At 43.2% G+C, this 13710-nt stretch overlaps 2 protein-coding genes across 3 annotated transcripts in view; one reads left to right on the top strand and one right to left on the bottom strand.

Moving 5' to 3' along the window:
* Nucleotides 1-6704, bottom strand: part of LOC147032255 (peptidyl-prolyl cis-trans isomerase FKBP9-like) — a 31350-nt gene extending 24646 nt beyond the window's left edge. Inside the window, exons 1-3 of the mRNA XM_085869678.1 lie at nt 6396-6704; nt 807-952; nt 55-244 (exon numbers count right to left, since the gene is read on the bottom strand). Coding sequence (XP_085725804.1) covers nt 55-244; nt 807-952; nt 6396-6589 — 530 coding nt within the window. The 5' untranslated portion in view covers nt 6590-6704. The remainder of the gene's footprint in view (nt 1-54; nt 245-806; nt 953-6395) is intronic.
* Nucleotides 6705-7740: 1036 nt separating this feature from the next.
* LOC147032256 (cartilage-associated protein-like) overlaps nt 7741-13710 on the top strand; it is a 29956-nt gene continuing 23986 nt past the window's right edge. The window contains exon 1 of one of the 2 annotated variants that reach the window (XM_085869679.1): nt 7741-8284. In XM_085869679.1, the coding sequence (XP_085725805.1) occupies nt 7781-8284 (504 nt within the window). In that variant the 5' untranslated portion in view covers nt 7741-7780. The remainder of the gene's footprint in view (nt 8285-13710) is intronic. The other variant, XM_085869680.1, reaches the window with a different exon arrangement.

The raw sequence follows: 13710 nt of genomic DNA on the forward strand, positions 1-13710 counted from the left end.
AATCGCGCTTTTCGCTTTGCATGTGCACGGTAATTGTGGCTGCAGCAATAAAACCTTGAATCAAAAGAAGTGCCGTCGAGCAGTGTTCCATTGTAGTGATATCGGACGTAGTCGCTGCTTTGCACCTTCCTGGGACATTGCTCTGGGATGTAGTGAGATTCAACCTGCACCTTGTCCTCCAGGTTCCACACATCAAGCAGCTGCACTGAGAAGTGCAGTGAAGAGTCTGCTGGAATTTTTCCATCTATGCACGAGAACAAAATACATAGGATGTATGAAGAAAATAGTTTTGCTTAACTCGCACCAAATAAAATGTCTCATTTTTAGATTATATAGATATTTTCCAAATCTTGCACAGTGTAATAAAAAAAAAATTTAAATCATGAAATTAAAGGTTTTGTAGGTATGAGAATTGAGGAGAATGAAGACAATACTGGGGGCAGATAACAGCAATTTATGAGAGGAATCGTGCCAATGATGACACAAGCATAAAATTTGGCACATTTGTTCTCCAGGGGATTCTAATCAAATCTGCCTGATTGGCCATTTGAAATTCCAAATTTTGAAAAATTTGGATTTTCAAATGGCCAATCGGGCAGATTTGATCAGAAAGCCCTGCAGAACAGAAATGCCAAATTTGATGCTTGTATCATAATTTGCACGATTTTTCTACTATCTACTACACTACATGGTGAAGACTGCAGCAAGAGAAGAATATCGCTAAAACATTTGTCGGTTGCATTTATCACCTGAAGAAGAGTCATGCGACGTAGCAAAATAATGACTTTTATGTGCTTATCACCTACCGACACCTTTACTGCCATATGCCAAGTGAGGAGGGATCTTGATCAGCCTCAATTCATTCACACACATCTCCAAAAGTCCCAGGTCTAGGCCTTTGGTCATTTGTTCCTTCCCCACAAACATGGCATATGCTTCTCCTGCACTGTAACTGTGGAAAGAATTATTATTAATGCAAAACGAAGGTGTTTCAAGAATGTTGATACTGTAGTTGTCAAACATTTCTCCGACGTCCTCAGAGCTGCAATTTGATTATAGTTAAACTCATATTTATAGGAAGTACTCTGCTAATTGAGGTTTCACAATCTGTTCTGTACCTTTGTGAGTCGGCATTAAATCGGCTACAGTCAGCATTAAATCGGCTAAATATGATGCGTAAAATTTTCATGCTGTAAATTTGAATACTTTTTGAATCCGTTGTATAAGAAAGAAAAGAGGAAGACTATTCTGGTGCAATGTATATGATGTAATCTACTACTACTACTATGACTACTACAATTATTATTCTCCTCTTCTTGTGGCTTGGGCTGGTGAATGCATTTGGCCAGTCTTTTTACAAAGCGGCGGACCAGGCCTGACATTCTACTGAAGGTTGCACAGAACTTGAAGTTTGTTCAGGTTGCTGGTGACAACTCACCTACTCTATGTGAAAGACCCTGGCTGTAGGATGTTCAACATCCACCAACGGCCAGTGCTGGCAGAAAGTTCCTCCAGCTTAACATCCTTCTGAAGGATGTCACACTCAATGATACATCATCAATCTGGATGTTTATACCATAAGGATGGTTGGTTATAGCTGGACCAAGATTCAAAGCCAGCTTTAAGCAGCTCAAAGAGAAGTGTGCATACCTCTATGCTATCCAGGCAGCCCTCATGCATGTGTTGTATTTAGCCCCAGGGAAAGACAAAAAAAAACTTCTCTTGATTTCCAAGGGCTCGACGTTCGACATAAAACGTCTTTGGAGTAAAGACTACTTTAAATGTTCAATAAGAGTTGGATAAAAGTAGCGCGAGGTTTAAAATTTCATAAGGTTTTTAAAATGTGGTACAAGCTAGAGAAAACAGCGATTTTGTCAGTCACTGTCTCTAAGGAACTGGGAGAATTATCCAGGTTACCTCTGGAACCACGCACGTTACTCGTTAACTGTGCATACCCTAGGACCTCCATTTTGCCATGCATTCGCATAAAAAGGTAAAGACCAAAAGTAGCCCAAAACTGCGTTCCTTCTTTCAGGAAGGAACGCAGGGAATTTGAAGGAGGTGGGTTTGGGGTGGATTAACGGGGGTAGAAAAGATCATGGTTTTGGATGGGGGAAGATAAGAGGTGGTGCTGAACAACTGGGATTGAACAGAGTTTGGGAGTTTATTCCAAAGGCGGGAAAAAAGAAGAATGAAAAAGTTCCACCAGGAATGACCCAATCTCAAATTTTGAGTTAAAAAACATTTCCCGTTTTGATCCCGTCACATGAAGGGGCATGAAACGGGAGTCAAATCCAAAAAAAATTGTGTCACATTTCATGCGTCCCCCAATTTTAATTGCATATACAAAGTTTCATTTTACAATGTATCCGTAATTGCATGTTTTTTGGTATTTGACCTTTTGACCATGCTGCAGCTGGCAGGGCCAAAAATGATACTGCTCCTGCACCTTTTTGCCATCTGGTGAACATACCTACAAAGTTTAGCGAATTTCTGCACAACCATCTCGGAGGAGATAGCATAACAGACGGATAGACGGACAGACGGAGCCGATTACAATATTCCCCCCATTTTTTTCCGAACAGCATTTGGATAATGAAGAACATGCATCAGATGCAAGGCACTAATACAGCTCTCTGAGCTTTCGTTGGGATGAGACAAAATAAGAAATGGGTGTGCGGTCATATTCACATGCATATGACACGGGCAGATCAAATATTTTTGGAAAAAGGAAGGGTTGAGGAAAATAATCTCGGGGGAAATTAGAATAAATCAATGGTGCATCATTAGTGCTGTGCTTAGCCTTGGTAGTTGGTCCACACTGGAGTGATGGTAGCATTTGGTAGTCCTTTGTCTGAGTAATGATCTCAATTCCTTATTCCATTCCATGCCATTGGCTGTACTGCACTTCGATAATGGTAACATCTTCAAGAGGCTGGATATTATCCGTGGAATTAAGTGTTGGATGTCACGTGGAAACGCTTTAAGTATGTCCATTATTCATATGTATCTGAAAAGTGTTAATTAGTCCTTGCATCTTTATCCCAATGTGGTTGTTAGCAATGCAGTAATCTTGTTAAGGGGTTCAAAAAGTTACAATAACGTGCTTTCTCGCCACCTGTGTGTGCGATTCTATTTGTGTAATGTCGTGATCAGATAGGATTCGGACCTCATGTTTGTCGACCTTGATTTAGGGATTTGCAATTTTAACTTTGGCATTGAACTTTTGGCCTGGAATGCCAATTCCCATCCAATTGTAGTCTCAGGCGTCAGCCCACCCCTTTAAGTCCCATGCCTCATTCAATCTAGATTTTGACCCCACCTTTCATTAAAATGGTTTGATGTTGCCTGTAAATAGACATGATGTTCTCAGCACTTTCAGTAAAGGACTGTTACCCCAATGTTGAGGGGAAGCACCGCTGCTAGCTCCACGTCAACTATTACAGATCTCGTAGCCTCAACCATGTGTGACTCATAAAGCCGACATTGAAAGGATGACAGGCTGATTCAACCCATCTGGTGTTTTTTTGCTATTGGTGGGGTTTGAACTGAGATTGAATACCATACTCAAGGCAGCCTGCATACTGCACAGTATTTGAACGATTATGTATATGAAATGGTTATATTCGATGTGTTTTGTGGCATAACGTGAATCTGACTCACGACAGATAAACTACATTCGGCCTGCTGAGTCCAGGGTGATGGTATGGGGAGATAAAATTGGATAATTTAAAATTACAGAAATAAATAAATAAATAATTATCACGAACCCAAACGATCTTCAAAATGCATGAGGCCACAGCCTCATGTGGGGATGTAAATTCTCAATGTAAACGTGTATCATGTAGTGCCACCTGATGGTATCGGAGGATATTCCAATTTCCTTTTATACCTGGGCAACACTGAGGTTAAAGCACCCTCCGCTTGGGTAAATTTGTCCTCCTTACCTTCTCTCCCCTCCCCAAAACAGAAGGGCCTGTCATGGTGTCAGTTTTCTGGTGGGACGGGATATAAGGACCTCCAGGGGAAAATGTGGGGGAGGGTGGGAGCTGAGCGGAATGTGAGGACGAGAAGGGGTAAAGCACTCTATGCATGGATAAATGTCTTCCTTTCCTTCTCCTTCTCTCCTTCTCCCCCATCAAAGTGGGAAAAATAATAACCAGAGGGAGCTGGGGATATCGTGTGAGGGAAATATTTCTCGTAGTAAGGGACCTGCAGCTTGGGTGAGGGGGTGGGAGAGGAGGTGGAAGCTACAAACTCCAAACTCAGGGAAAATATACATCTTTGTGAAGGAAGTAACATAGGCTATGTGGCCATGGACTCAGAGGCTGTTTTGAGTCCACAAAGCCACAAAGTGATGCCAAAGTAACCAATATAGCAATTTTTGGCAAACAAGATGACTAATTGGTCCATCAGCAAAACAACAGGTAGGCTTTTTACCCTCTGTTCATCCTGTATAAATGCTGAGCATCAAGGAAGGAAGCAGCACATACCATTTTTAGTCTTTGGTGTGACTTAACCAGGTTTGAACCACCAACCTCCTCAACTCAGAGCAGACAGTCTACCCATTACACCACCAAGGCTGGATATAATTTATTTTTAATTTATGGATGTGGTGCATGCATTGCTGCTGCAAAAATATACCACAACAGATATGATGTTGGGTTTACAGGAAGACCAAGACTATTGTATTTACAGATGCAGGGCAAGTAAGGTGGATTTCAGCAGCAGCCTTCCCAAAGATTTTTGTCTAATTATGGAAGAGATTTTTGCCCAATCACAGTCCTTATGTACATCACTTTTGGTGTCAGTTGATCAATTATTATTTTGTTTTTATAAATTTAGTTATACTAACTTTTACCCTATGCCTTTGTATTTTATCAACTGAAAGCTAAATAAACAGGATTTGGAATGACTGTGACTGCATAAAAAGTCTGTTCCATGATTGGATAAAAACAGCATAAAAATCTGCTCTATGATTGGATTAAAAACTGCATAAAAACCTGCTCTATGATTAGATAAAAACTGCATAAAAATCTGCTCTTTGGATAAAAACTGCATAAAAATCTGTTCTATGATTGGATAAAAAACTGCATAAACATCTGCTTTATGATTGGATAAAAACTGCATAAAGTATGCTCTATGATTGGATCAAAACTGCATGAAAATCGGCTCTGTGGTTGGTTAAAAACTGCACTCTGATTGGATAAAAATTGCAAAAAAAATGCTCTATGAATGGATAAAAACTGCATAAAAATCTGCTCTATGATTGGATAAAAACTGCATGAAAATTTGCTCTGTGGTTGGTTAAAAACCTGCTCTATGATTGGATAAAAACTGCATAAAAATCTGCTCTCTGATTGGATAAAAAAAAATCTTAGGGGCCAATGGTGTCAGTGACTCGATTTCTTCACCAGCATCTGTGGGAACAACCATCAGTCTCTTCTCGGAATTGTTCATCATCTATCATGTAATGTTTTGCAAAATTGTCAGGATAGTTTGTAGACGTTAAAATGGGACATTCATTCACCATAACTTAAGTTTGCAAGTAGTGACGTAATCACACGTTGGAAAAACGTCGTCATAGTTTGTTGCTAGTGCAAACTCAAACTCCCTCCTGCAAAGTTTGATTTCTTAAAGAAAGAATAAGGAGACAGTCTATTTTTCATTCAGCTTGAAAGATGATAGGTAAAAAAAAATTAGACGACATACCAAGTGCCTAAGTGAACCTTCGACATCATTTGCCCCATTTTGACCGCGCGTTATAAGTTACACCACATTCATCCAATGATAATGATATTTGAGAAAAATATTTACAACAAAAAAAAACGACAATTTTTTTGGGGAACGAAGAAGAAGAAGAGCCTAAATGTGGACGTGTCCGTGACGTAGCGGGGTCTCTCCGCAGTTCCGTTTCACGAGGTTTCAAAAACGTTATTTCATGGCGTCACCAGCGCAAGAAACCTCAGCTCGCGAAAGGCAACGGAATTGTAAATTAACTCGGAATGCCGAATCTCAGCGAGTTATTTGCGTCGTTTTATCACAATTAATTATCACATTATATATGATGATCGAAAATTAAAGCAATCATTCTTTTTGTCCGTTTACAATGCAGTATTATATATATAATGTACCAATAAACACTTGCTCAAAAGAAGAAAAACAAAATTTTCCCAACTTTTGGCATCAACGAAGTTCCTCCATTTTGTAACAAGTTTCTCCAACAGTCGACGACGTCACAATCGCCCCGATGTGTGCGCGACAATGGGCACGAGTTCTTCTGCGAAACGAATACCCCCCCCCCCCAAAAACTACCTCCAAAGTATACTTTCCTGTATCTTATCAAAGTCTCGTCCCATGAACGTCGGAGTGCCGTTCGCACGGCGGGCTCTCACCTCGATTCAAACGGCGTCCCGTCGGGAAGGCTCCCATTGTAATGGAAACGCACGAAATCTCCGCTCGTCACTCGCCGTGGGCACCGCGGCGGCGCTTCTCTCGTGTCGATGTCCACGGTGTCCGCGGTCCAAGCCGGCACGACCCAGTGGCCTGCAATTAAAATCGCCAAGAGCAGAACGAGGAGGGTGCACATGTTGTCGGTGTGGAGATGGTGTCAGTGCCGAAAGAGAGAGAGAGCGGGTCGTTCCCGGGGAGGGAAGGAAGGACGTGCTCGGGGCCGGGCTCCCCTTGAGCACGTGGCCACATTCCTGCATAATTTCCGTGGACGTGGTGAGCGTGCTGTCTGCGCAGCTGCGCGTGCACACCACCGCCTACGTGGCGAACATGGGGGCTCGGGAAGCTCGGGGGGTTCCGTTGGGGTTTGGAGTGGGTGGGGTGAACTCGAACATGACATGACACAGTTAGTCCAGCTTCCCTGCAGGAATTCCATCCAAAGGCAATAACGGTCTAAAACCCCATATCCCGACATGTTCTTCAAGGCCGTGGGAATCCCGTTACCATCCAAACTTTTCATCATTCCTCCATCAGTTGAAGCTGCTGGATGTAGGAACCAGGAAAAAAAAACCAAACATCCTTCGTGTTTCGTTGTTTCGATCAAACTTCAAAACTCATTCAAATGGATTTTCTTTGTGCGCTTGGTTCACGCGCAGCTTATTTGGAGATACGATTGTCCTTTCAGCACCATTGTGACGATCACGTGAAACAATCGATTATTAAACAGACAAATCGACACGGTGTTTTGGGATTTGAACCCATGCTCGCAGCATCACGAACCATAGGTTCAGATGTCATCACGAACCATAGGTTCAGATGTCATCACCAAGGAGGCCAAATATTGGCCGTTTGGACCGTCACGGTTGCATGACACCCGCAGGTATTTTCAGCGCCCTTGCACGGCGTTGTGCACACACAACAAGCGACTGATGCAATTCCAGTGAGAAAGGTTCTCATGGATGTTTCATGCGACCACGTGAATCTCACCGAGTGAGCACCTTTCCGGGAGGACACGACCTCAACAGGACGAGACTGAAGTGCCTTGTAGTTTCAAGGTACGAAACGGCAACTCCCGCAGCGTCGCCCTCCAGATGACGTTGGAAATGGGTGACGAACATGAGAATTGTGAGATAGCCGAAACCTTAAAAAGGTTTAAACGGATGAAGACACGTCATCCGAAACGTTCTCATGGTGCTGGCTGGACTGGTGCGCCAGCAGCACCAGTCTGGAAGCCGAGAGGCGGTCTCCCAGTCCTAGAGTTGGGGGTTGGGGCGGGGAGGGGGGGGGCTACTCAAATTACTCACCAAGCTGGACCCTGAAGAGGGCGAACATGCTCAACGTGTTCTACACGCTCTGGCTGTTCATGCCAGCATTGCTGTTCAGGGTCGGTGCCCAGTATGAACAGTACGATTTCCTCAACTTCCCACGGCAGGACTTACAGCCGATCGAGAGCACGTACCAGCGTGGACTGAACGCGTACGCGGCTGAAGAATGGGGGGAGTGCGTGCGCTCGCTGGAGCTCAGCCTGCGTCAGCGTCGTTTCCTCCGGGACAGCCAAGACTTCTGCCGCCGCAACTGTAGCGATGTTATGTCATGGAACTTTGAAGGTAAGCTGGGAGTCTCGCTCACCGAGCACAGTCGGGTCGTGGACGTCGATTCTGAGACCCGCTCCTTTGGTCAGTTCCTCCATCGCGCTCACTGCTTGCAGCGCTGTCGAGAGGGGCTGCCCGCGTTCCGGATGCCTCAACCTTCCCCTCATCTGCTCCAGGACTTCCAGCAGAGAAGCCCGTACCAGTACTTGTTGGTCGCTTACTTCAAGGTGCACACGGAGAATGTGAAGTTCGCACAGTCACAGCCTTGTGGAGTTTCCGCCATCACAAAGGGACACATTATATACATAACGGAATAAACATACACATATACAAGGGGTCCCTTTGTCACTTCGGACTCTGGAAAAAAAAAAATATATATATATATATGTGAATAGTAGACATTTATCTTCTATGCCTGTCTGTCTGTCTGTCTGTCAGTGTGTGTCTGTCTGTCAGTGTGTATCAGTGGGTCTCCTCCATAACTCCAAAACTATAAAACCGAGCAGCCTGAAACTTTGCATGCATACTAAGAAAACTCCAAGGAAATGCAAGAGTGAAAATTGGGTGTTTTGGTTTTATTAAAACACTCCTTTTGAAAAGAATTAACAGCCTTATTTAATTATATCCTTTATCAGGCGCATCCTTGGCCTCCTCGCTCTCCTAATTTGAAAACGTTAGTACTTACAAAAGCGACGTATACAGCGATTCATAGCTCGGATGAACAGGCATTCGATAATATGAGTGAGCAAAGTGAGAAAAAAAACAACTTTATCATGAAGAAATCGTTGCAGCCTGTTCCAAGTCAAGGTAAGATTGAGCAGGTCAAAAAACATGGCGGCTTCAGACCCCAGCATGGTTACCGATGAAACGCCTTAAGACCCCAGAGAGTGAGGGGGCCTAGCATCGCCTGATAAAGGATATAATTGAATAAGGCCGTTAATTATCTTCAAAAGGGGTGTTTTAATAAACCCAAACACCCAATTTTCACTCACAGTTCCTTAGAATTTTCTTAGTATGCATGCTAAGTTTCAAGTTGCGAGGTTTATGGTTTTTGGAGTTTTAGAGGACACACACACACACACACACACACACACACACACACACACACACACACACACACACACACACACACACACACACACACACACACACACACACACACACACACACATACACATACACATACACATACACATACACATACACATACACATACACATACACATACACATACACATACACATACACATACACATACACATACACATACACATACACATACACATATACACACACACACTGAAATTTATTAGTACAGATGACTTGTAAGAGTCACTACCACCAGGATTACCGCGACACGGTACACTCACACTATTCAACCTTGACAACAGACTAATTATGTCCAAAAAATCTCCCTTTATTAAAAAAATTGCTCAAAGCTTTATTTGGGTGGTGTTGGCTCGACTGCTGCCACAATCACTCCCGGAAAAAAATGATTTGCCTGTATTTTGCTCCGTTCATTGTTCCCTCTATCCTTACAAGTCTCACAGTCCCTGCTGCTGAAAAGCACCTCCATTGCATGATGCGGCCACCACCATGCTTCACGATAGGGATGGTGTTAGATGGATGATGAGCTGTGCTCACTCTCTGCCAGATGTAATGAAATGCATTCAGGCCAAATCGTTAAATTTTCATATCATTGGACTGCAGAATCGTTTGCCTCATGCTCTCAGAGTCTTTCATGTGCCTTTTTTTCCCTACTCCATGTGTGCTGTCATGTGCCTTTTTCTCAGAAGTGGCTTCTGTCTGGCCACTCTCCCATAAAGCCTCGATTTGTGAAGTGCAGCAGTGATTGTTGTCCTTCTGGTAGGTTCTCCCATCTCAGCCAAGGAACTCTGTAATTCCTTCAGTGGTAATTTCGTTCTTGTTCACCTCCTGACCAAGGTACTTCTTGCCCGGTTGCTCAGTTTGGTCAGACGGCCAGTTCTAGGTAGAGTCTGGGTAGTTCCATATTCTTTCCATTTCCTCATGATGGAGCTCATTGTGCTCTTGGGAATTTTCAACACTCTAGAAATTGTTTTATACTCTTCCCCAGATCTATGCCTCCTTACAATTCTATCTCAGAGTTCTACGGACAGTTACTTGGACTTCATGGTGGAGTTTCTGTTCTGACATGCACTGTCATCTGTGGGACCTTGTATAGAAAGGTGTGTTGACTTCTAAATCATGTCCAATCAATTGAATTGGCCACAGGTGGACTCCAATCAAGTTGTGGAGACATCTCAAGGATGATCAAATGAAATTGGATGCACTGGAGCTCAAATTGGAGTGTCATATCAAAGGGATTGAGTGCCTATTGATGTAAGACATTTCAGCTTTTCATTTTTAATAAATTTGTAAAAACATGTTTTCACTTTGTCAATGTGGGGTATTTCATGTGGATTGGTGATGAAAAATCTCAATGGAATACATTTAAAATTCAGGCTGTAACAACAAAATGTGAAAAAGTCAAAGGATGTGAATACTTTCTGAAGGCACTGTGTGGACTACATTGTGGTTATATAGGTCCGATAATTATAATTGTGAATATGGGACTGCTGAAGACATCTAAGGTTAACCAGAAAACCAACATGGTGGAAGCATTGATTTTCTATCTGACAATGTGGGTGAAGTCAAGGCAGCTCTCCACCAAATGTGTTTGAAGGCTTCATAACATGTATGTGTATATATGTACACACACACACACACACACACACACACACACACACACACACACACACACACACACACACACACACACACACACACACACACACACACACACACACACTCACACACGACAGAAGTAAATAGACACCATGATTGTTGAAGAATTGATTTATTTCACATTTGAAGCACATTTGATCCATTTTAATACATACACTCTTATTTGGTTGACTTGCCATTTGCAGATTTCAATGCTTTTACTCTTTCAGACATAGAACCAACAAGTTGTGGGATTTCCACCCAGGTTTCCCGCAAAAGGTTTAGCAATTCTGCCCATGATGTTGGTTTCCTGGACTTTTTCTGCACAGCTCGATCCAACATGGCCCAGATGTGTTCAATGGGATTCATGTCAGGAGACTGACTTGGCCATGGAAGTCGCGTGATCCCATTTCTGTCCTGCCATTCTTTGGTCTTTTTTGCAGTGTGGCATGGAGCTCCATCATCCATGAACAGTGTTGTTTTTGACCATCTGACCAGTGGAGAAGACAGGGAGAAGTCCATCCTCATGGATAGAAATGTATATTGTAGAGTTGATGGTGCCAACACACTCCACAATCTCTGACTGACCAGTGCTCCAGATTGCTCCCCACACCATCACTGAAAAACCACCATATTTGACAGATGGCTGCAATTGATTCAAGGAGAACTCTTGACTGGGAAGTCTCCAGACCCATATGCGTCTACTGTCAAAAAATTGAGCATATTGGGACTCATCGATCTATAATTCCAGCAATGTGTGTGTGTGTGTGTGTGTGTGTGTGTGTGTGTGTGTGTGTGTGTGTGTGTGTGTGTGTGTGTGTGTGTGTGTGTGTGACCGCTGTTTCTCGACAACCGCTGGTCCAATCTAATTGAAACTTGCCAGGTATATTGCTGGGGACCTGAGTATGTGCCTTTTCAAGGTTTGATATTAATCGGACAAGAGGTTTCCAAGTTATGGCCATTTATTTACCAAACCAATCACAAGACACGTTGCTGCGTAGGTGTGGCCGATGGGGAAAGGGCGCCATAGTTACCGTGGCGTAGGAGTGGCAATGGTCAATGGCAGCGAATGTCATGGCAAGCAAAGACAGGAGGGTAAACTTGATTTTAATTCACTCTGTGTGTGTAAGTATCACAGCAGTTGTTACTTCAATGAAAGCGATAATTCGTGGAATGCTTGTGAACATTCTGTATGGGCACGCACCACTTCTGGATAGTGATGACTTACTGTATTCTAATAATTTCTCGATTTCTTATGCGCATTTATAGATAAACACAATGCCCCAATCCAGTCGTCGTTTACGAGAGCGAAGGAACGGACTGTGTGGTTGTTTGAAAGTTTTTTTTGTTTGTTTTTTTGGGGTTTGCACGTACGGCCACGCAGGTACGCCACGCACATACTGCCACACACGTACGGGCATGCGAGAGCGAAGGAATGGCCTGTGTGGTTGTTGTTTCTGGCGCGTGGTTTGAAAGTTTTTTTTTTTTTTTTTTCCCCACGTACGGCCACGCACATACGGACACGCACTACTCTGCAAAAAAATGACAGTTTGCCAAAACTCCAAGGGTCTGGTGGCCATCTCGTCAGCCTACTTCATTCTCCTTTGAATGTTGGCTGGTCTAAGAAGAGGTTTTCTCCTAGCTGCTCTCCTATAGTAGCCCAGTTGATGAAGGTACAGCACGGCAGTTCTTGAGCTAACTTGGCCCTCCTCTGCAACATCTGCTGCCTTGCAACGGGGAGTTTTCTCAATGGACCGCTTGACAGATTGAAGACACCTTTCTGACGGCCCAGGTCGACCAGAACGGGAAGCTGTAGATTCCTTGCCTTCGCTGGTGAATTGCACAATCACCCAATTGACCGTAGAAAGTGGAATGCCAAGGTTCTGAGATATCTGATGCTGTCTGACTCCATGCTCCGATTGGCCAACAATTCATCCTCTTTGAAAATCACAAATTCATGTGCTCCCTGGGTTCGAGGCATAGTTAGTTGTCACAAACGACCCAGGAACTCGTTTCTGCAAATAAATAGTTGAATATTCGAACAAATCACTGAGTAAAACTTGCTTTATACAGATGAAATGAATAAATTTAAGGTGGCTATTTACTTCTGTCATGTCTCTGTGTATGTATATGTATATGTATAGATGTATATGTATATAGGTATATGTATGCATCGATGCATATGTATATATGGATATACATATACTGTATATGGAAAAATTACAGGCCCAGACCAAGAGTTAAACCCAGGTCCTCTGGCAAACCATACCAGTGCTCTGCCATCTGAACTATCTCGGTGACGCACTGGTTGAGCACCGCTATTCTTCCACAAATACAAGTGCCACTGTCTTTCCCCCACTGCTTCTGGGACACTCGCTGCCAACGATAGGAGCAGCAAGGGCTCTCCACCCAATGGATTTGCAGGGGAAAGAGAGTGGCACTTGTATATGAGGAAAAATTGCATTGCTCAACCAGTGGGTTGCCCAGATAGCAGAGCACTGGCATAGTTTGCCAGAGGACCTGGGTTCAATTCCCAGTCTGGGCCTGTAATTTTTCCATATACGTATATTTATAATGTTGGTTCTATCGTGTGTGTGTGTGTGTGTGTGTGTGTGTGTGTGTGTGTGTGTGTGTGTGTGTGTGTGTGTGTGTGTGTGTGTGTGTGTGTGTGTGTGTGTGTGTGTGTGTGTGTGTGTGTGTGTGTGTGTGTGTGTGTGTGTGTGTGTGTGTGTGTGTATGTATGTATGTATGTATGTGTATATATATATATATATATATATATATATATATATGTTATGGGCCAACTTCAGTTATGCTAATTGGCATCAGCTGATTGGAGTTAGTGTGAGTGCCAATTACCAATTAATACCTTATTTATTTATTTGTATGCAGCCTGTGGCTGGTTGGCTGCATAATGTTTTTG

The sequence above is a fragment of the Eptatretus burgeri genome, chromosome 2 (assembly GCF_056783735.1).
Source record: "Eptatretus burgeri isolate ZD-2024b chromosome 2, Ebu_testis_v1, whole genome shotgun sequence".
NCBI classification, from domain to species: domain Eukaryota; kingdom Metazoa; phylum Chordata; class Myxini; order Myxiniformes; family Myxinidae; genus Eptatretus; species Eptatretus burgeri.